At 46.8% G+C, this 23747-nt stretch overlaps 1 protein-coding gene across 1 annotated transcript in view; it reads left to right on the top strand.

Moving 5' to 3' along the window:
- The window catches only part of LOC143986961 (ALK tyrosine kinase receptor-like), a 317275-nt gene that overhangs the window by 186903 nt on the left and 106625 nt on the right, over positions 1–23747 (top strand). The window contains exons 13-15 of the mRNA XM_077485377.1: positions 5696–5848; positions 8585–8698; positions 11182–11368. Coding sequence (XP_077341503.1) covers positions 5696–5848; positions 8585–8698; positions 11182–11368 — 454 coding nt within the window. The remainder of the gene's footprint in view (positions 1–5695; positions 5849–8584; positions 8699–11181; positions 11369–23747) is intronic.

The raw sequence follows: 23747 nt of genomic DNA, 5'->3' as shown, positions 1-23747 counted from the left end.
TCCTTCATTGGTATAGGGACTGACGTACAGTCTGCTAATCACTAACACACAACCTGCTTGGTCCACAAAAGTTCTTATAAGGACTGGTAACTTGGTATAGGGTGCTACGGTACATAGGCCTGAGTGCGTTACAGTCTGCTGTTCTGTAAGGACCGCTATCGGTCCACAATACATAGGGTTGCCGTGCACTACTGCTGACCGCTGCCCTATACTGCAGCAGTCCTTCATTGGTATAGGGACTGACGTACAGTCTGCTAATCACTAACACACAACCTGCTTGGTCCACAAAAGTTCTTATAAGGACTGGTAACTTGGTATAGGGTGCTACGGTACATAGGCCTGAGTGCGTTACAGTCTGCTGTTCTGTAAGGACCGCTATCGGTCCACAATACATAGGGTTGCCGTGCACTACTGCTGACCGCTGCCCTATACTGCAGCAGTCCTTCATTGGTATAGGGACTGACGTACAGTCTGCTAATCACTAACACACAACCTGCTTGGTCCACAAAAGTTCTTATAAGGACTGGTAACTTGGTATAGGGTGCTACGGTACATAGGCCTGAGTGCGTTACAGTCTGCTGTTCTGTAAGGACCGCTATCGGTCCACAATACATAGGGTTGCCGTGCACTACTGCTGACCGCTGCCCTATACTGCAGCAGTCCTTCATTGGTATAGGGACTGACGTACAGTCTGCTAATCACTAACACACAACCTGCTTGGTCCACAAAAGTTCTTATAAGGACTGGTAACTTGGTATAGGGTGCTACGGTACATAGGCCTGAGTGCAGTACAGTCTGCTGTTCTGTAAGGACCGCTATCGGTCCACAATACATAGGGTTGCCGTGCACTACTGCTGACCGCTGCCCTATACTGCAGCAGTCCTTCAGCGGTATAGGGACTGACGCACAGTCTGCTAAACACTAATACACAACCTGCTTGGTCCACAAAAGTTCTTATAAGGACTGGTAACTTGGTATAGGGTGCTACGGTACATAGGCCTGAGTGCAGTACAGTCTGCTGTTCTGTAAGGACCGCTATCGGTCCACAATACATAGGGTTGCCGTGCACTACTGCTGACCGCTGCCCTATACTGCAGCAGTCCTTCATTGGTATAGGGACTGACGTACAGTCTGCTAATCACTAACACACAACCTGCTTGGTCCACAAAAGTTCTTATAAGGACTGGTAACTTGGTATAGGGTGCTACGGTACATAGGCCTGAGTGCAGTACAGTCTGCTGTTCTGTAAGGACCGCTATCGGTCCACAATACATAGGGTTGACGTGCACTACTGCTGACCGCTGCCCTATACTGCAGCAGTCCTTCATTGGTATAGGGACTGACGTACAGTCTGCTAATCACTAACACACAACCTGCTTGGTCCACAAAAGTTCTTATAAGGACTGGTAACTTGGTATAGGGTGCTACGGTACATAGGCCTGAGTGCAGTACAGTCTGCTGTTCTGTAAGGACCGCTATCGGTCCACAATACATAGGGTTGCCGTGCACTACTGCTGACCGCTGCCCTATACTGCAGCAGTCCTTCAGCGGTATAGGGACTGACGCACAGTCTGCTAAACACTAATACACAACCTGCTTGGTCCACAAAAGTTCTTATAAGGACTGGTAACTTGGTATAGGGTGCTACGGTACATAGGCCTGAGTGCAGTACAGTCTGCTGTTCTGTAAGGACCGCTATCGGTCCACAATACATAGGGTTGCCGTGCACTACTGCTGACCGCTGCCCTATACTGCAGCAGTCCTTCATTGGTATAGGGACTGACGTACAGTCTGCTAATCACTAACACACAACCTGCTTGGTCCACAAAAGTTCTTATAAGGACTGGTAACTTGGTATAGGGTGCTACGGTACATAGGCCTGAGTGCGTTACAGTCTGCTGTTCTGTAAGGACCGCTATCGGTCCACAATACATAGGGTTGCCGTGCACTACTGCTGACCGCTGCCCTATACTGCAGCAGTCCTTCATTGGTATAGGGACTGACGTACAGTCTGCTAATCACTAACACACAACCTGCTTGGTCCACAAAAGTTCTTATAAGGACTGGTAACTTGGTATAGGGTGCTACGGTACATAGGCCTGAGTGCAGTACAGTCTGCTGTTCTGTAAGGACCGCTATCGGTCCACAATACATAGGGTTGACGTGCACTACTGCTGACCGCTGCCCTATACTGCAGCAGTCCTTCAGCGGTATAGGGACTAAGAGTTTTGTCACAGGGTGATTTAAAAAATGACAGGCAGAGGAAGAGGCAGGCCCTTCCGCAGGGGTGGTAGGGGTAGGGCAGGAGCAACAGCCTTGAGCCAAAGTGGGAAGTTGCAGAAGGTGCGTTCAATTACTTTAAAGGACGCACCAGACTTGGTTGAGTGGCTCACTCAGCCTTATTCTTCTGCACCCTCCTCATCCTCTCGATCTGCACCCTCTTCTTCACTCTCTGCTATGTGCACCCCCAAAGACACTACCACCAACAACACCACCACCACCACATACCTTCCGCTTGAGTGCAAATGGGGGCCTTCATGCTCCAGTGTTTTAATAGGGACCCCCGTATAAAAAGCATGAGGGTCAAGGACCAGTACTGGGTGGCAACGTACTTAGATCCCCGGTACAAACACAAAATGGCGGAAATGTTACCGCCGTCGCAGAGGGCTGTCAGAATGCAGCACTTCCAGGCCTTGCTTCGAGAAATGCTGCATTCTGCTTTTGCGTGCGCTGGCAGAGGAGCAATTCCCACTCCCAGAGAAGGATTTGCGGGTACCAATCCAACAGCGCCTGCAAGAAGAGGCCGGTTTGAAGATGTGTTGGTGACTTCGGATATGAGGTCATTCTTTCAGCCGACCCATCGACAGGTGTCATCCGGATCCAGCATCAGGGAACGCCTAGACCGTCAGGTGTCCGACTACATTGGGTTAACGGCCGATGTGGACGCTCTGAGGAGTGATGAACCCCTAGACTACTGGGTGGGCAGGCTTGACCTCTGGCCAGAGCTTGCCCAATTTGCAATCGAACTGTTGGCTTGCCCCTCATCCAGTGTCCTGTCCGAAAGGACGTTCAGCGCAGCAGGGGGGATTGTGACCGATAAGCGTACTCGCCTAGCTCACCACAGTGTTAACTACCTCACATTTCTAAAAATGAATGAGGCATGGATCTCGGAGGAATTCAACACATGTGATCAGTAGACCATGTATATGTCTATAAACAATTTTTGGAATCAAGCACACAGACCTTCTTAATTCATTTGGCTCACTTCCCTGACCCAAAAAAGCACACCGTACTATATGCCCCTACCCTCCTCTTTGAAGAGGTTGAGCGGTGTCATATTTCTACTGGGGCTGCTTATTATGAGGGGTTCCCACCATCCCTGTGCTGTGCTGACTTCCTCCTGGGTGTTCTTATTATGAGGGGCTCCCACCATCCCTGTGCTGTGCTGACTTCCTCCTGGGGGTTCTTATTATGAGGGGCTCCCACCATCCCTGTGCTGTGCTGACTTCCGCCTGGGGGTTCTTATTATGAGGGGATCACACCATCCCTGTGCTGTGCTGACTTCCTCCTGGGGCTGCTTACGGTGCTGCTGTCAGCGCTGTATGTCACGGAGCTGCTGTCAGCGCTGTATGTCACGGAGCTGCTGTCAGCGCTGTATGTCACGGAGCTGCTGTCAGCGCTGTATGTCACGGAGCTGCTGTCAGCGCTGTATGTCACGGAGCTGCTGTCAGCGCTGTATGTCACGGAGCTGCTGTCAGCGCTGTATGTCACGGTGCTGCTGTCAGCGCTGTATGTCACGGAGCTGCTGTCAGCGCTGTATGTCACGGAGCTGCTGTCAGTGCTGTATGTCACGGAGCTGCTGTCAGCGCTGTATGTCACGGAGCTGCTGTCAGCGCTGTATGTCACGGAGCTGCTGTCAGCGCTGTATGTCACGGTGCTGCTGTCAGCGCTGTATGTCACGGAGCTGCTGTCAGCGCTGTATGTCACGGAGCTGCTGTCAGTGCTGTATGTCACGGAGCTGCTGTCAGCGCTGTATGTCACGGAGCTGCTGTCAGCGCTGTATGTCACGGAGCTGCTGTCAGCGCTGTATGTCACGGTGCTGCTGTCAGCGCTGTATGTCACGGAGCTGCTGTCAGCGCTGTATGTCACGGAGCTGCTGTCAGCGCTGTATGTCACGGAGCTGCTGTCAGCGCTGTATGTCACGGAGCTGCTGTCAGCGCTGTATGTCACGGAGCTGCTGTCAGCGCTGTATGTCACGGTGCTGATGTCAGTGCTCTGTATTACGGTGCTGCTGTCAGTGCTCTGTATCTCCTGCACCCTCTTGTTTGCCTACCCTGGTCCCTGACCTTCCCTCTCCTCCATTGCCTTCATTAGCTCCATAGTCCTGAATTGTCAGAACAATTTCCCAAATAAAAAAAAAATGCTTGTAGTTATCGATCCCAAATTCACCTCATACATGTATTATGCTATTGTCCAGGTGGTGGGACTACGTGCTACCCCCTAATAATTACCCCGTGGCCGCAAATTCGACCTAAAGGTTTGCGAAATTCGCCTCCCATTGAAGTCAATGGAGCCCGCGGCGAACGGTCGTTTTCGCGAACGTTTGTGTCCGTTCGCGTTTCGCGTTCGCGAAACGTCCCGTCGGAAGTTCGTCCATCACTAATGCTGAATGAATGTGCAGTCACAATTGCAGCCTCACCTTGGCAGAGGAAGAGGCGAGCCAGTGGCAGAACTACCGGGGAGGATGTGGAGTGCAGTCCAGTATGGAGCCCTCAAATGGCTGCGGGCAAGTGTGGGGCTGACTCAGAGTGGGGGGGGGGGGGGGGGCGAGCACCGTCCGCACGGTCCCCCAGCCAGGGGAAGTGAGGAGAGGAAGAGGCAAGCTGTCTGTACGAGCAGAGAGCTGTAATAGCTTTCATTTGAATGTCCTGTGTTCCCGGGGCTCACTGTCGGATAGCCCCACCTCTTGGCCTGCAGCCTTTGATGATGTCACATGTCCCGCATTGGACCGGTGTTCTGTCTATCAAAGACGCCGGGCCAAGAGGTGGGGCTATGTGACGGTAAACCCCGGGAACACGGGACATTCAAATGAAAGCTATTACAGCTCTCTGCTCGTACAGACAGCTTGCCTCTTCCTCTCCTCGCTTCCGCTGGCTGGGGGAACATGCGGGAGGTGATGCCCCCCTCCACAGTATGCATTCCTCATCCTTCCCACGGGCCCCTCTCAGCTGCGGGCCCCATAGCGGCTGCATGTGCCGCTATGGCGGTAGTTCCGCCACTGCTCATGGCCACTCATTAAAATTAGAAGAAAAGAGGTTTAACCTTAAACTACGCAGAAGGTTCTTTACTGTAAGAGCGGTTAGGATGTGTAATTCCCTTCCACAGGCGGTGGTCTCAGTGGGGGGGGCATCGATAGTTTCAAGAACCTGAACAACCACAACATACAAGGATACACAATGTAATACTGACATAGAATCACATACATAGGTTGGACTTGTGTCTTTTTTCGACCTCACCTACCTCAACTACCAACTTCAACTATACAAAATGAAATAAAATGTACTGGTTACCTACACTTTTAGATGCACAAAGCGGAAATTTCAAGGTTACATAATTTACTAACAAATACAGTCGCACAATAATTGATTACATCCATTTGTACAATGACTTATTTGCCTCGGTCCTTCTATGCCAGTGACGGAGAGCCACGGAGAGGTGGAGATAAAGCTGGATCTGAATTGCAGCCACTGTGAGATAGACGAATGTTACATCGATTCGGAGTCTCAGGAGCTGATGTGTCACTGTGAGCTGGGGAGGGTCCTGTCTGAGGATGGAGTGACCTGTATAGGTAAGATGGTCCACTGTTTGCTCTATTCTGCCCCCAACTAACAACTGAACTTTTATTTTCTCCATCAGCCCACCCCCCCCCCCCCCCCCCACAGTTATTTCCTTTTGTATCACTTGACCTTCCCTTTTAGATTGTAAGCTCTAATGTGCAGGACCTCCTGATTCCTCCTGTATTGAATTGTATTGCAACTGTATTGTCTGCCCTAATGTTGTAAAGCGCTTAGCAGACTGTTGGCACTATATAAATCCTGTATAACAATAATTGCCATCAGCGGTGATGAAGGACATTTTGTGAGGAATTTCAGTCCATACTGCTTAATTGAAGGCATATTGCTTGCTTCCTGGTGCCCATTTTATAGAGTAGGGGGTTACCAGTACTTGGTGTCCACAGGAAAGTTTGATGGCCTGCCTCAGCTTCATGAAAAGAGTTTGTGAGGTCCTCATTGGCTACCGGAAGATTGTACGATATGAGAAAGGTATACCGCCAAGTTCCTGCTGAGCAATAGTTCGGTTTGCAAAATGATTGGCTCAGACTCAAGATCACATGAAGTGTCTTGCCCAGCAAGTAAAATGCATTCTGCTCAGGTGCCTAATGTAGAAAGTGCTGTGCCCAATGTCTGGTGCTTTGCAATATACACCAATCAGCCCTAACAATATGACCGCTGACAGGTAAAGTGAATAACATTGGTTATCTGGTTACAATGACATCTGAAAGTGGGTAGCAAGTGAACATGTTATCTCTGAAGTTGGTGTGTTGAAAGCAGAAAAAAATGGGAAAAAAATGATTGGGTCAGAGCAACTCCACAACTGCAGCTATTGGGGGGTGACCCTGGACCTGCAGTGGTAAGGACTGACCGAAAGGGGGCCAAGGAAGGAAAACCCGCAACAGGGTCATGTGCAGCCAAGGCTCATTGTTGGAGGTGGGGAGGGAAGGCTCCTTGATTGAGGTGGGGAGGGAAGGCTCCTTGATGGAGGCGGGGAGGGAAGGCTCATTGATAGAGGTGGGGAGGGAAGACTCATTGATGGAGGTGGGGAGGGAAGGCTCATTGATGGAGGTGGGGAGGGAAGGATCATTCATGTAGATGGGGAGGGAAGGCTCATTGATGGAGGTGGGGAAAGGGGCTAATTGATGAAAGTGGGGAGGGAAGGCTCATTGATGGAGATGGGGAGGGGGGCTAATTGATGGAGGTGGGGAGGGAAGGCTCATTGGTAGAGGTAGGGAGGGAAGGCTCATTGATGGAGGTGGGGGGAGAAGGATCATTGGTGGAGGTGGGGAGGGTAGGCTCATTGATGGAGGTGGGAAGAGAAGGCACATAGATGGAGATGGGGAGGGAAGGCTCATTGATGAAGGTGTGGTAGGGAAGACTCCTTGATGGAGGTGGGGAGGGAAGGCTCCTTGATGGAGGTGGGGAGGGGGGATAATTGATGGAGGTGGGGAGGGAAGGCTCATTGATGGAGGTGGGGAGGGAAGGCTCATTGATGGAGATGGGGGGAGAAGGCTCATTGGTGGAGGTGGGGAGGGAAGGCTCATTGATGTAGATGGGGAGGGAAGGCTCATTAATGGAGGTGGGCTAATTGATGTAGGTGGGCTGGGGGGCTAATTGATGGAGGTGGGGAGGGAATGCTCATTGATAGAGGTGGGGAGGGAAAGACTCAATGATGGAGGTCGGGGGAGAAGGCTCATTGGTGGAGATGAGGAAGGGAAGGTTCATTGATGGGGAGGGAAGGCTCATTGATGGAGGTGGGAAGGAAAGGCTCATTGACTGAGATGGGGAGGGAATGCTCATTGATGGAGGTGGGGAGTGAGGGTTCATTGATGGAGGTGGGGAGTGAGGGTTCATTGATGGAGGTGGGGGAGGGAAGGCTCATTGATGGAGGCGGGGGAAGGGAGGCTCATTGATGGAGGTGGGGGAAGGAAGGCTCATTGATGGAGGTGGAGGGAGTACTCAATGATGGAGGTGGGGAGGGAAGGCTCATTGATGGATGTCGGGAGGGTAGGCTCATTGATGGAGGCGGGTGGGAGGAAAGGCTAGCCCATGTAGTCTGATTCAATAAAAGAGCAACTGGAACTCAAATTGCTGGAAACTCGAATGCTGGTTCTGATAGAAAGATGTCAAAACACACAGAGCATCACAGTTTGTTGTGTATGGCGATGCGTTGCCTCAGATCGGTCAGGGTGCCCATGCTGACCCGTGTTCACAGCCAAAAGCACCTACAGTGGTCACGTGAACATCAAAACTGGACCACGGAGCAATGGAAGAAGGTGTCCTGGTCTGATGGATCCCGTTTCCCTTTACATCATATGGATGGCCAGGTGCACCACTTACCTGGGGAAGAGATGGCACCAGGAGGCATTATGGGAAGAAAACAAGCCGGCGGAGGCAGTGTGATGCTTTGAGCAGTGTTCTGCTGGGAAACCATGGCTCCTTCCATTCATGTGGATGTTACCTTGGAGTCCATGCCTCAACAGGTCAGGGCTCTTTTGGTGGCAAAAAGGCAACCTACTCAATATTAAGTGGGTGGGCATAAAGTTATGGCTGATCGGTGTATGACCTAGACCTAAGTTCAGAACAATATATACGGCCCTGTCCATGTTTCAAAATTGACATTATATTGTCTACTTTGGGTGTCCATTGTAGACATTGCCCATTCCCCGCTGCCCATTTAATAAACCAGCCAGTCTTGAGAATTAGCCCACGGCCTCCATTGCTTTATTCACGGGTTCTGTTTTTTTCAGATGACCAAATTCAGTCAGCCCAGGAGGCGCACCTTCCCCTTTCTCTGGTATTGTCCATAGTGACCTCAGGCCTTGTGGCTGCCCTTATCTTGGCTTTCTCAGGTATCATGATTGGTGAGTTACTAGTACTATCTAAATATCTTTTCCTCTACAAAACTTCACAAATATAAAAAAATTACTTGTAAGGTTTCATTTTTTACCCATTTAGTTTAGAAAGGTTCTTCTTTCACGAGAGGTCTAATGTCTGGTAAATGGCGGACTCCTTTTTCAATAATTTGTGCTAATGTTAGAAAGTTTATTTTATCTAATATTCATCAATTATTATACACATATTAACAAATGAATGAGTGGATTAGATCTTTATAGAATAATTGCATTGTATATATATATATATATATATATATATATATTTATATCTTTTAGTTATGGAAAAAGATTAAATTATATAGACTTTTATACTTGTGAAAGTATACATATTGTTTTATACACTTCATAAACATTCCTATGGCGAGCCAACATGTGTTATTGATTAGCTTGAGCTGGGTTCTTACCATCCTCCCATGGCAAATGAGATGAAAGGTTTCACATTTCTTAAGATGCAAAAGTTCATGTTTTAGTTAAGATCTTATTATACTACAATATTTCTTGATTAGGATATTAATAACAACATTGGGTTTTTAATGAATATAATATACACACTGATTTATGTAGTATTTGGTTTAGATGTTAAAGAAGCTATATCATATAAGTTAAAAACTTTACACATAGCTCTTCTTGCCTATCCCTATGGAATGTTGTGAATAGAGATGGTTTTGTATTTCAACACCTAGCGTTAGACTGAAAGTTAGAAAACCATTTGCCACTAAGTCTGTGGAACTATAAGACAAACTAACCCGTTTTAGGAAGGGGGGGGGCTATTTTCATGAGTTTGATTTGTGGTAGACATGTGCAATTCGTTTAGTTCAGAATTCGTTTTTTAACGAAATTTGACAAATTCATTCATTACGAAATTTCCAAATTTTTCAATTTCCGAAATATCGAATTCCTGAATTTCCAAAAATTCGGAATTTCGGAAATTGGAAATTTCAGAAATTGGAAATTTCAGAAATTGGAAATTTCAGAAATTGGAAAATGTATAATTTCAGAAATTGGAAATTTGAAATTTCATAAATTTGAAATTTCATAAATTTGATTTCATAAATTCGAGAATTCAAAAATTTGGAAATTTGAAAATCCAAAAATAAGAATGAAAATCTGAAGATTGAAAAGATTGAAAAGAATGAAAATCTGAAAATTCGAAAACCCGAAAATCTGAAATAATTACTAACTAATAATGAATATTAAATTATAGGTATTTGAATTTCCTTTCAAATTTGGCTTAGTGAACGTAACGAGTAAGAATTTTTCTGAAGTTACAAATTTGAAATATCGAATGCCTTATCTAAATGAATGGAACGTAACAATCTACTAATAATAAATAACAATAATAATAAAACCGTTTTATTATTATTATTTATTATTAATTTGTTCCATTCCATTTGTTTAGATGCAGCGTTCGTTATTTTTTTGGATAATTCGTAACTTCGGATAAATTTGTATTCGTTACGTTCAGAAACAGCCAAATTTGAAAAGAAATTCCAATACCTATTTTTAATAGTAAGTTATTATTAGTTGATTTTTAAAATTGTACTGATTTTCTTTCTTTTTTTCAGATTTTCAAATTGTCGGTTTTTCTAATTTTTGAATTGGAAATTTTGAATTCAAAAATGTGAAATTCGAAATTTGAAAATTTGAAATTTGGAAATTTGGAAATGTTGAAATTCGAAAATTTGAAAATTTTTACATTTGAAAATTGAAAATTTTGAAATGCGAAAATTGAAAATTTTTAAATTTGAAAATTTTTAAATTCGAAATGTGAAAATTTTAAAATCCGAATTTTTCCGAATTTTCAAATTTCCAAAGAAAGCAGAAAAAGAATAAAACGAAAACGAACAAATTTTTTGTCAGTGCACATGTCTAACTTGTAGAGTAAAAGCTTTTGAACAAAAGGTTTGTGGGGCAGATTCATTGAAGGAAACTGCAACAGTGTCTCACACACACACAAACAAAGACAAACATCTGATTCAATCTTCATTTTAAGAATATAATACATTATTGATGTTATTTTTACATTCTACGTTTTGATATTGTTCTTGTAATATTTTGTTATTTTATTATTAAATCCATTTTTGAATTTTTACACAAGAACTGAAGAGACTTTCTTGAAACTTTCCTCATCTAAATAATTTACAGAATATCGATATTAATACAATAATAATGTTATTTTAACAGCTAATATGACCATAGATACCCTAGAATTGGGATGTCTTAGTACAGCTAATCTCAGATAAGATTTTAGACAAGATCAATGTTCTTCAGCCCTGTTCCTGAGAGTTTTTTGCCCATGAGTTTTTAGGATTGCCCCCTTTAGACATTCACCTCATGATTTAGTCATGCCTGTGGACCTCTTAAGTAGGAAGGAGAATTTCTGGAGAACCTTTCTTTGTGCCGTGTCCGTCGGCCATTATCAGTGACAGAACCTCTTTTCCTCTCTACAGTTTACCGCAGGAAACATCAGGAGCTCCAGGCCATCCAGATGGAACTGCAGAGCCCAGACTACAAACTCAGCAAAGTGAGGACATCCACCATAATGACGGACTACAACCCCAACTACTGCTTCGCCGGCAAGATCACCTCCATCGGAGACCTGAAAGAGGTGCCCAGGAAACACATCTCCCTCATCAGGTGAGGTTATGGTGGCAACTAGACGTGGGCAATTCGTTTCGTTCCAAATTTGATATTTTTTTTTACAAATTTAGACAAATTCATTAATTTTGAAAATATCTGAATTGACGAAAACCCGTTTAACGTTTTTTTTTCTCCTCCGAATATTCGTAAATTCGAAGATTCGGAGATTTGAACATTTGAAAATCTGAAATAATAACTTAAAGTGATTGTAAGGGTTCATTTTAAGGGTAAGTATGAAACATCTCATACTTACCTCCACTGTGCGGCTCGTTTTGCAGAGAGTGGCCCCTGAACATCCTCTTCTGGGGTCCCTCGGTGGCTCTCGCGGCTCCTCCCCACATCAGATAACCCCCTAGGAGAAGCGCTCTCCCCGAGGGGATCACCTTGCGTGTGCTCTTCCGAGTCCAGCATTCGGTGTCCATAGCCTCTGAATGTATGACTCAGCCCCACCCTCCCCCGGTGCCCGCTTCATTGTATTTGATTGACAGGAGTGGGAGCCAATGGCTGTGCTGCTATCAATCTATCCAATCAAGACCCGAGAACTCCAGCCAGAGGGACAGCACGTCAAGTTCCAGGGCTCAGGTAATTAAACCGGGGGGAGGTGATTGCCAGGTGTTTTTTCACCTTAGTGCATAGGATGCATTAAAGTGGAAAAACACGAAGGTTTACAGCCCTTTTAACTATTACTAACTAATAAATTATAGGTATTGGAATTTTCACTTCAAATTTGGCTTTCAGTTAACGTAAAAAATACAAATTTATCCGAAGTTATGAATTTTACGAAATAATGAATTCCGCATCTAAAAAAAAAAAATGGAACGTAACGAATTAATAGTAATAAATAACAATAATAATAATACAAACTTTTAATTATTATTTTTTTATTTATTATTCATTTGTTCCCTTCCATTTGTTTAGATGCGGCATTGTTTTTTTTTTTTTTTTCATATAATTTGTAACTTCGGATAAATTCGTATTCGTTACGTTCACTAACAGCCAAATTTGAAAGGAATTTCCAATACCTTTTAATTTAATAGTTTGTTATTATTAGTTATTTTTTCGGATTTTCGGATTTTCTTTCTTATTTATGGATTTTCGAATTTACTAATTTTCTAATTGACCTTTTTTTCAAATTTATGAATTTTCTCATTTACAAATTTACGACTTGCGATCAAAACGAACGACCCCCCCAAAAAAACGAATGAAACGAAAACAAATGGAACGTAACGAATTAATAGTAATAAATAACAATAATAATAATACAAACTTTTAATTATTATTTTTTATTTATTATTCATTTGTTCCCTTCCATTTGTTTAGATGCGGCATTGTTTTTTTTTTTTTTTTTCGGATAATTTGTAACTTCGGATAAATTCGTATTCTTTACGTTTACTAACCGCCAAATTTGAAAGGAAATTCCAATACCTTTAATTTAATAGTTTGTTATTATTAGTTATTTTTTTTCGGATTTTCTTTCTTATTTACGGATTTATGGATTTTCTAAATTTACTAATTTTCTAATTTACCTTTTTTCAAATTTATGAATTTTCTCATTTACAAATTTATGAATTGCGAGCATAACGAACAACCCCCCCCCCCCCAAAAAAAATGAATGAAACGAAAACAAACAAGTTTTTCGGCAGTGCACATGTCTATTGGCAACCTAAAAGTGAGACATCAACTCTGTAGCTCATTATAGTTATATATATGCTTATTATAGCATTGCAGTTATGAATGAGGTTGTATGATATAGGTATATTGCAGTTATACTTAGATTATTAGAGTTTTATATTCTTTTGTACTTTTCGGAATTATAAAAAACTTGGGGGGGGGGAGCACGGTAGCGGAATGCCAGGGCCCCGTTAGCAAGTGTGACCTTTCCGACCCTAGTAGTTCTGCCACTGGTGTCAGTAGTTTTTCTATTTTTGTTCTCTTATTTTTCTATTATTTTTTTTACTATTTTATTTTTATTTATTTTTTACAATATTATTTTTTATTATTTTTTTACCATTTTATTTTTATTTAAAATGTTATTTTATTAAATTTTTTTTACAATTTTTATTTTTTATAATTTTTTTACATTTTTTTTGTTGTTTTGGAGAGACCTGTTGGAAGACTTTGGTGAGATCTCAGGGGGTCTAAGCAGACCTCTGATGTTCCACCTTTGAGACCAACAAAGGAGATTGAGGACACAGCCCTCAATCTCCATCTCTGCAACCTCAGCTGCGTAGAATGAATGGACAGAAATAGCTCTGTAGAGAGCATGCCCTTCATTCATAACCTTGAAGCATAGAAAAAAAAAACACGGTTTACTATGCTTCAGTTATGAATGGACACAGGAGCGAACGATACTGCTGACTGTGTCCATTCAAAAAAGGAAGGGGCCGGTAAATTACATATTTACTGCCCCTTCCCCCCTGCTCTCCATCCTGAAAGCATCCCTTGAAGCAGCTGACAGGAGAGGGAGGGGGTAAGCTGACACAGGGGGACCCCGGGGGCAGCAGGATAGGTGGGGCAGCAAATAGAGGAACTGATGCCCTCCATTTTCCTCCTGTACCTGCTGAATGCTTGTGGGAGGGGGAGGAGAAGCGAGCTTTCAGCGGCTGCAGGAGGAAGATGGAGGGCACACGTTTAACCCTTTGATTGCCCTAGACAGTGCTGGGACACGAATATCCAGTGCCCAGGGCAAAGATGACAAAGTGCACCCCCCCACCTCCCCCCCATTATATGCGAGCTTAGGAGGAGGAGGGGGGGGAGAGAGGGAGCACAGCCCACACCACCTCCCAGCTCTCTCCTGCACCCCTTGCTGCTTCCAATGCTGGGGGCTGACAGAAGTAGTGATGCAGCTGTCACTACTCCTGGCAGCCTTATAGTAGAAGGAACTTGTGGCTCCCCCATCCCTAGAATGCACACTGCGCCCAGGGCAGCCGCCCCTTCTGCCCTCCCCTTGTCCCCGCTCTGGCCCTAGATGTTAACCCCTTCCAGGCCAGTGTTATTAGTACAGTGTCGGTGTACAGAATTATCACTGATCACTGTATTATTTTCACTATTAATATCAGTTAGTGTACCCACCAGCCAGCGTCAGTTGGTATCAGATTGTCCGCCGCACTATGGCAGCCCTGTTATAAGTCACTGATCACCGTCATTAGTAGTAAAACAAAATAAAAAATAAAAATTCCAGTAGATATTCCATAGATTTTAGACGCTATTCCTTTAAAACGAACCAATCAATATACACTTATTGGGATTTTTTTTTTAACTAAGAAATGCATTTTGGCCTAAATTTATGAAGAAATTAGATTTTTTAAAAAACATTTTTGGATATGTTTTATAGCAGAAAGTAAAAAAATATTGTTTTTTTTTTTTTTTTTTGTTTTAAAAATTTTCGGTCTTCTTTCATTTATATCACAAACAATAAAAAAAGTGATCAAATATCGTCAAAAGAAAACTCTATTTATGTGAAAAAAAAAATGATATAGATTTTGTTTACACGTCCGCGCAATTACCAGTTAAAGTAGCGCAGTGCCGAATAGCATAAAATGCCTTGGTCATGAAGGGAGTAAAACCAGAGCCCGGACCAGGGGCAGCTCCACAAGGAGATTGGGGGGGGATTTGTGTTAGAAGGGGGGGTGGCGGGGTGGCATCGGGGGGTATTGTTCTAGTTCTTGGAGGGGAAATGTGGAGGGGGGGTGCTAAGTGTGGTGATCTAAAGGGATTTGTGTTGGTGGGGGGGGGGGGGTGGAGGAAAGAAAGGAAGATGTGTGCTTGGAGAGGTGATTTTGGTGTAATTTTGTGCTGGGAGGGGTTAATTTGAAGTGGGGGGGGGGGGTAGATGTGTACTAGGAGGGAAAATTTTAGAGGTAGAGGGTTGGTGCTATGAGGGGTGATTTTTTTTGGGGGGGAGGGGGCATTTGAGCTTGGGGGATTTGGGAGATAGGGGGCAAAGATTTTTGCTAGGAGAGGTGATTTTTTTTGGGGGGGGGCAAAGATGCGTGCTCGGAGGAGTGATTTTTTTTCTTGGGGGGGTATTTGAGCAGGGGGATTTGGGGGATGGGGGGCAAAGATGCGTGCTAGGAGGGGTGATTTTTTTTCGGGGGGAGGCATTTGAGCTGGGGGGATAGGGGGGACAAAATGCATGCTAGGAGGGGTGATTTTTGGGGGGGGCATTTGAGCTTGGGGGATTTGGGGGATGGGGGGCAAATATTTGTGCTAGGAGAGGTGATTTCTTTTGGGGGGGGAGGCATTTGAGCTGGGGGGATGGGGGGGGGGACAAAATGCATGCTAGGAGGGGTGATATTTTTTGGGGGGGGCATTTGAGCTGGGGGATTTGGGGGATGGGGGGCAAAGATAAGTTTTAGGAGGGGTGATTTTTTTTGGGGGGGAAAGGGGGTGTTTGGGGGATTGGGGGGAAAATATTTGTGATAGGAGGGGTGATTTTTTGGGGGGGAAGCATTTGAGCTGGGGGGATTTGGGAGGATGGGGGGGCAAAGATGCTTGCTAAGAGGAGTGATTTTTTTCTTGGGGGGGATTTGAGCTGGGGGATTTGGGGGATGGGGGGGGGGCAAAGATGCGTGCTAGGAGGGGTGATTTTTTGGGGGGGTAAAGATTTGTGCTAGGAGAGGTGATTTTCTGGGGGAGAGGAATTTAAGGTGGGGGATTTGGGGCATGGGAGGGCAAACATTTGTGCTAGGAGGGGTGATTTCTTTGGGGGGGGGCATTTGAGCTGGGGGGTTGGGGGGATGGGGGCAAAGATTTTTGCTAGGAGGGATGATTTTTTTGGGGGGGGCATTTGAGGTGGGGGGATTTGGGGCAAAGATGCATGCTAGGAGGGTGATTTTTTTTTGGGGGGGGGGGCATTTGAGCTGGGGGATTTAGGGGATGGGGGCAAAGATGCGTGCTAGGAGGGGTGATTTATTTGGAGGGGCATAGGGGGTTTTGAGCTGGGGGGATTTGGGGGATGGAAGAGCAAAGATTTGTGCTAGGAGTTTTTTTTGGGGGGGGGGGGCATTTGAGCTGGGGGGGATTTGGGGGATGGGGGGCAAAGATGCGTGCTAGGAGTGGTGTTTTTTTTGGAGGGGATGGGGGTATTTGAGCTGAGCGGATTTGGGGAATGGGGGGGGGGGGGGGGGGTGCAAAGATTTGTGCTAAAAAGGGTGATTTCTTTGTTAGAGGGGCATTTGAACTGGGGGGATTTGGGGAATGGGGGGCAAAAATGCGTGCTATGAGGGGTCATTTCTTTTTTTGGGGGGATAAGGGGTATTTGAGCTGGGGGGGATTTGTGGCATGGGGATAGCAAAGATTTGTGCTGAGAGGGGGGATTACAGGAGGGGGGCAGATATGTACTTGGAGGAGGGGTAATTTGTGTCTACGGGGGGTAGATGCAGATTCGTGCTCGGTGTTATTGTGGGGAGATTTTGCTGGCACATAAGGCTCATACATCTTGGGGTGCGCGGGTTGGCACGCTCGCCCCGGGCTCTAGATGACCTTGTCCCGTCACTGGACTGAAACCTTCCGGAGCTCAAGCTTTGATTCAATGCTCCACTTTTGCCATGACCGGCTCCTCCCGGCAAGACCAGTGGAGACACAACTCCCTCATCGCAAAACTCCTCTCCTCTAAATTGGCTCCGATAACAAATGAATCCAAACTTAAAGGTCGTTTTTTTTTTATACAAATTGATAACTGGATGGAATTCACTTCCAACTGATTATCAAAACCTTCTTTCCCTTGATGGATTTTTCCATTAGGCACAGAAAATAATACGGCGAGAAGAGACATTAACTGCCGCGAACTGCCAGACTTCAAGTGCCGGAGCTCGTCGCCTCTATGAACCGAAGATTAAGTACAATTCTCCATTTTCAGATTGAGAGGAGCTCTATTCCGCGACTCTTCCTCTCTCCTCCGCTCCTTCTTGTCGGTTACCATTAAATTGATGAGGTGTCGGAGGGAAGACCTTGTAGGGGAGTCGGAATCAATTTGTCAGAGGTCTCCGAGGTTCACGGAGATAGATGAGCTCCAGATCCGGTTGTCTCTCAGGCTGGAGAACTTGCCGCAAGTTTTAATGATAACGACTCTTTTTTTTCGGGCGATGTCGGACATCTGTCACTCAACTTTACAACGGACTTCGCACCTCCGGTCTTCTCGGTGGAAAGAAATAACTTCTATCGCTCCGAATAAAATTCTTAGGTTTTTTTTATGTGGTGGATTTATAGGAGATGTCACAAGTCCCCAATTTCGTCGAATTACTTTAAAACGGAAATTCGGGACGACAGACATCTCTTTGGGTTGATGAGGCTGAACTTCATCCGAACCTTGCTTTACGAGAACATAATAAAATAAAACTTCTCCAACTAGTAAGGAAACTCCTGTGATTCCAATAGTTTATAATGTTGTTACATTGTTGGTGAGGCTGAATAAAGACACCAGTCCATCCCGTTCAACATGATGCCTATCGGGGTTTCTCAATCAGGGTTCCACGGAGTCTTTGGGTTCCTCAAGAGGTTTCTAGGTGTTCCTTGAGCAATTTCTGCAAGGTTGGCAAAGGCTGAGGTAGAGTCACAAGACCATAAAGTGAACCTGTTTTTAGGGTCTGGACCAGTGGAACCTTAGGGTTCCTCCAGAGGTTGTAGGGGTTCCTTCAGCATTGGGCAATTTCTGCCTCTTAGATAGGTTCCCACCGACACCGTTGATCTTTTTAGCTATCTGTAAGGAGCATTCTTCCCACTGACCATCACACTTGTGTATCATGAGTTATAGATTTAGTCATTTTTAGCATGGGTTCCCCAAAACTAAAATTATTTCAGGGGTTCCTCAGTGTTGATAGGTTGGCAAAGGCTGAGGTAGAGTCACAAGACCATAAAGTGAACCTGTTTTTAGGGTCTGTACCAGTGATTCTCAATCAGGGTTCCGTGGAACCTTAGGGTTCCTCCAGAGGTTGTAGGGGTTCCTTCAGCATTGGGCAATTTCTGCCTCTCATATAAGTTCCCACCGACACCATTGATCTTTTTAGCTATCTGTAAGGTGGAAATTCTTCCCAATGACCACAACTGTAAGGAGCATTCTTCCCACTGACCATCACACTAATGTATCATGAGTTATAGATTTAGTCATTTTTAGCATGGGTTCCCTGAGACTAAAATTATTTCAAGGGTTCCTCGGTGTTGATAGGTTGGCAAAGGCTGAGGTACAAGTCACAAGACCATAAAGTGAACCTGTTTTTAGGGTCTGGACATTCAAACTTTGACAGCTGCAGGCGCTGTGGAGAAATTCATCTTCAAAGTTCATAGCAAATTCACTAAATGTGGTTCTCAACGAGATGCCTAGATCAGAAACTATAGCTGGCAAGCGTTTATTTTGCCTTTGGCAACCCCCCCCGTTCACTTAAAGTGGTTGTAAACCCATGGGCAGGCATGTACTGGCCATTGGGACTACCGGGAGTTTCCCGGTGGGCCGATGGCTCAGTGGGACACTCTGATGTAAGGGGGCTGGTGATGGGACACTCTGGTGTAAGGGGGCTGCTGATGGGACACTCTGATGTAAGGGGGCTGCTGATGGGACACTCTGATGTAAGGGGGCTGCTGATGGGACACTCTGATGTAAGGGGGCTGCTGATGGGACACTCTGATGTAAGGGGGCTGGTGATGGGACACTCTGATGTAAGGGAGCTGGTGATGGGACACTCTGATGTAAGGGGGCTGGTGATGGGACACTCTGATGTAAGGGGGCTGGTAATGGGACACTCTGATGTAAGGGGGCTGCTGATGGGACACTCTGATGTAAGGGGGTGCTGTTTGGACACTCTGATGTAAGGGGGCTGCTGATGGGACACTCTGATGTAAGGAGGCGCTGATGGGACACTCTGATGTAAGGGGGTGCTGATGGGACACTCTGATGTAAGGGGGTGCTGATGGGACACTCTGATGTAAGGGGGCTGCTGATGGGACACTCTGATGTAAGGGGGTGCTGATGGGACACTCTGATGTAAGGGGGCTGGTAATGGGACACTCTGATGTAAGGGGGTGCTGATGGGACACTCTGATGTAAGGGGGCTGGTAATGGGACAATCTGATGTAAGGGGGCTGGTAATGGGACACTCTGATGTAAGGGGGCTGGTAATGGGACACTCTGATGTAAGGGGGCTGGTGATGGGACACTCTGTTGTAAGGGGGCTGGTAATGGGACACTCTGATGTAAGGGGGCTGGTGATGGGACACTCGGATGTAAGGGGGCTGGTGATGGGACACTCTGATGTAAGGGGGCTGGTGATGGGACACTCTGATGTAAGGGGGCTGGTGATGGGACACTCTGATGTAAGGGGGATGGTGATGGGACACTCTGATGTAAGGGGGCTGGTGATGGGACACTCTGATGTAAGGGGGCTGGTGATGGGACACTCTGATGTAAGGGGGCTGGTGATGGGACACTCTGATGTAAGGGGGCTGGTGATGGGACACTCTGATGTAAGGGGGCTGGTGATGGGCCACTCTGATGTAAGGGGGCTGGTGATGGGACACTCTGATGTAAGGGGGCTGGTGATGGGACACTCTGATGTAAGGGGGCTGGTGATGGGACACTCTGATGTAAGGGGGCTGGTAATGGGACACTCTGATGTAAGGGGGCTGGTGATGGGACACTCTGATGTAAGGGGGATGGTGATGGGACACTCTGATGTAAGGGGGATGGTGATGGGACACTCTGATGTAAGGGGGCTGGTGATGGGACACTCTGATGTAAGGGGGATGGTGATGGGACACTCTGATGTAAGGGGGCTGGTGATGGGACACTCTGATGTAAGGGGGCTGGTGATGGGACACTCTGATGTAAGGGGGTGCTGATGGGACACTCTGATGTAAGGGGGTGCTGATGGGACACTCTGATGTAAGGGGGTGCTGATGGGACACTCTGATGTAAGGGGGCTGGTGATGGGACACTCTGTTGTAAGGGGGCTGGTGATGGGACATTCTGATGTAAGGGAGTGCTGATGGGACACTCAAAATGTAAGTGGGCCGGTCTGGGTGAAGTCCAGGGCCAAATTTCTGTCCCAGTCCAGCCCTGCCCATGGGTGAAAAAAAAAAAAGAAGCAACCTGCAAGGCAAAGGCATAATGAGCTAGTATGCATAGCATACTAGCTCAGTATGAATAACTTACCTGAGAGCGAAGCCCCCCGAAGCGGTCCTCCGTCTTCATGTCCGCCGCTGCCATGGATCCCCGGAGTGACTTCCGGGTCTCGCTGCTCCGGCGCTGTGATTCGCCGGAGCAGCGATGACGTCACCCCCGCGCATGCGCACGGGAGCCGACACTTGCGGCATATCGCCGCGATCTGCGGCCTGCCCAGTGCGTAGACAGCTGTGACTGTCTTTTTGTAAATATCTCCTAAACCGTATAGGTTTAGGAGATATTTCTTGGACCTACAGGTAAGCCTTAATCTAGGCTTACCTGTAGGTGAAAGTGGTTTGTAAGGGTTTACAACCACTTTAAGGCAGAGGGTCTCTAAACCTTCCCGTACGAGGGCCGTATTCTATACTTACACAAATATTGCTGGCAAAAAAATCAGTTCTATAAATAAATTAATACAATTTTAAAGTGGTTGTAAACCCTTACAAACTACTTTGACCTACAGGTAAGCCTAGATTAAGGCTTACCTGTAGGTCCAAGAAATATCTCCTAAACCTACACGGTTTAGGAGATATTTACTAAAAGGCAGTCACAGCTGTCTACGGCGCATGCGCGCAGGCGCACTATCACCGTTAGCGGCATGCCGCAGCTAACGGCGATATGCCGTTATTGGCGGCTCCCGTGCGCATGCGCGGGAGTGATGTCATCGCTGCTCCGGCACTGTGAGTGACCCAGAGCAGCGATACCCGGAAGGAAGATGGATGCTCCTGACTACAGGGGACAGCGGTGACTTCGCTGGCTCCTGTGTCAGGTAATTGACACATAATGGGCTACTGTATGCGATGCATAGTAGTCCATTATGCTTTACCTTTGCAGGGAGACAAAGAGGGTGTCAGGGTTTACTTCCTCTTTAAATGAACGAATAAACAGGATCCAAGAAAAAATTTCAGATCAGAAGCTCTTCATTCACATCAGAGTGACCTGTTCACATCAGAGTCATCCGCTTTAAATCAGATCCCCCTTCATATCAGAGATTCCTTTTCACATCAGAGGACCTCCTATCACATCAGAGGTCCTCCCATCACATCAGAGGTCCTCCCATCACATCAGAGGTCCTCCCATCACATCAGAGCCCCCTTCACATCAGAGCCTCCACTGCACATCAGAGCCCCCTTCACACCAGAGCCTCCACTGCACATCAGAGCCTCCACTGCACATCAGAGCCTCCACTGCACATCAGAGCCTCCACTTCACATCAGAGGTCCTCCCATCACATCAGAGCCTCCACTGCACATCAAAGATCCTCCCATCACATCAGAGCCTCCCCTTCACATAAGAGCCTCCCCTTCACATCAGAGCCTCCCCTTCACATCAGATCTCCCCTTTCACTTCAGAGCCTCCCCTTAACATCTGAGCCTCCCCTTCACATCAGAGGTCCTCCCATCACATCAGAGCCTCCCCTTCACATCAAAGGTCCTCCCATCACATCGGAGCCTCCCCTTCACATCAAAAGTCCTCCCATCACATCAGAGCCTCCCCTTCACATCAAAGGTCCTCTCATCACATCAGAGCCTCCCCTTCACATCAAAGGTCTTCCCATCACATCAGAGCCTCCCCTTCACATCAGAGCCCACCTTTCACATCAGAGCCTCCCCTTCACATCAGAGGTCCTCCCATCACATCAGAGCCCCCTTCACATGAGAGCCCCCTTCACATGAGAGCCCCCTTCACATCAGAGCCTCCCTTCACATCAACGATCCTCTCCTTCACATCAGAGCCTCCACTTCACATCAAAGATCCTCCCATCACATCAGAGCTCCTCCTTCACATCAGAGCCCCCCTTTCACATCAGAGCCTCCCCTTCACATCTGAGCCTCCCCGTCACATCAGAGGCCCGCCCATCACATCAGAGCCTCCCCTTCACATCAAAGGTCCTCCCATCACATCAGAGCCCCCCTTTCACATCAGAGGTCCTCCCATCACATCAGAGCCTCCCCTTCACATCAAAGGTCCTCCCCTTCACATCAGAGCCTCCACTTCACATCAAAGGTCCTCCCATCACATCAGAGCCTCCCCTTCACATCAGAGCCTCCACTTCACACCAAAGGTCCTCCCATCACATCAGAGCCTCCCCTTCACATCAGAGCCTCCACTTCACATCAGAGCCTCCCCTTAACATCAGAGCCTCCCAGGGCCAGTACAAGGGGTGGGCAGAAGGGACGGATGCCCTGGGCGGGACCATTTACTGGAGGAAGAGGGCACAGTAGAGGTCACGCTACAGGCCGCCTGTCCTGGGGCTGCTTTTATCCGTTGCTCCCCTTCCACCTTCTCCTCTTGTTTGTCACACAGCGCCGGGAGCGCCGTGTGTCACATAGCTGGGTCTGTGTAGGTTTTCGGAGGTGCCGTAACAAGGTCCCGCCCCCCTAGACCGTCTCGTGGCAGATTAAAGATTAAGTATTCTGCCTATCACATGAGCCGGTCTAGGGGGGCGGGACCTTGTTACGGCGCAGCTGAACACACACACAGACCCAGCTATGTGACACACAGTGCAGCGGGAGATGTCAGCTGTGTGATCCAGGGCAGCCTGGGCAGGCTATGGTGAGTCTGCATTCATAGGCAAAGTAAGGCTGCTATTATGGGCACCGAGAGGCTGCATTGATGGTCACAGAGAGGCTGTGATTATGGTCAAAGAGAGGCTGTGATTATGGTCACAGAGAGGCTGCGATTATGGTCACAGAGAGGCTGTGATTATGGGCAAAGAGAGGCTGCGATTATGGTCACAGTGAGGCTGCGATTATCGTCACAGTGAGGCGGCATTGATGGGTACAGGGAGGCTGCGATTATGGGCACAGAGAGGCAGCATTGATGGGCAAAGAGAGGCTGCAATTATGGTCACAGAGAGGCTGCAATTATAGTCACAGAGAGGCTGTGATTATGGGCACAGAGAGGCGGCATTGATGGGCACAGAAAGGCTGCGATTATGGTCACAGAGAGGCTGCGATTATGGTCACAGTGAGGCGGCATTGATGGGCACAGTGAGGCTGCGATTATGGGCACAGAGAGGCTGCGAGTATGGGTACAGGGAAGCTGCGAGTATGGTCACAGAGAGGCAGCATTGATGGCCACAGAGAGGCTGCAATTATGGTCACAGAGAGGCTGCTATTATGGGCACAGAGAGGTGGCATTGATGGGCACAGAAAGGCTGCGATTATGGGCACAGAGAGGCTACGATTATGGGCACAGAGAGGCTGCGATCATGGTCAC

This window comes from Lithobates pipiens, unplaced genomic scaffold, assembly GCF_037356315.1.
Source record: "Lithobates pipiens isolate NorthernLeopardFrog02 unplaced genomic scaffold, aLitPip1_a1.2 Scaffold_18, whole genome shotgun sequence".
Taxonomy (NCBI): Eukaryota; Metazoa; Chordata; class Amphibia; order Anura; family Ranidae; genus Lithobates; species Lithobates pipiens.
This window is presented reverse-complemented; position numbering and strand designations above follow the sequence as displayed.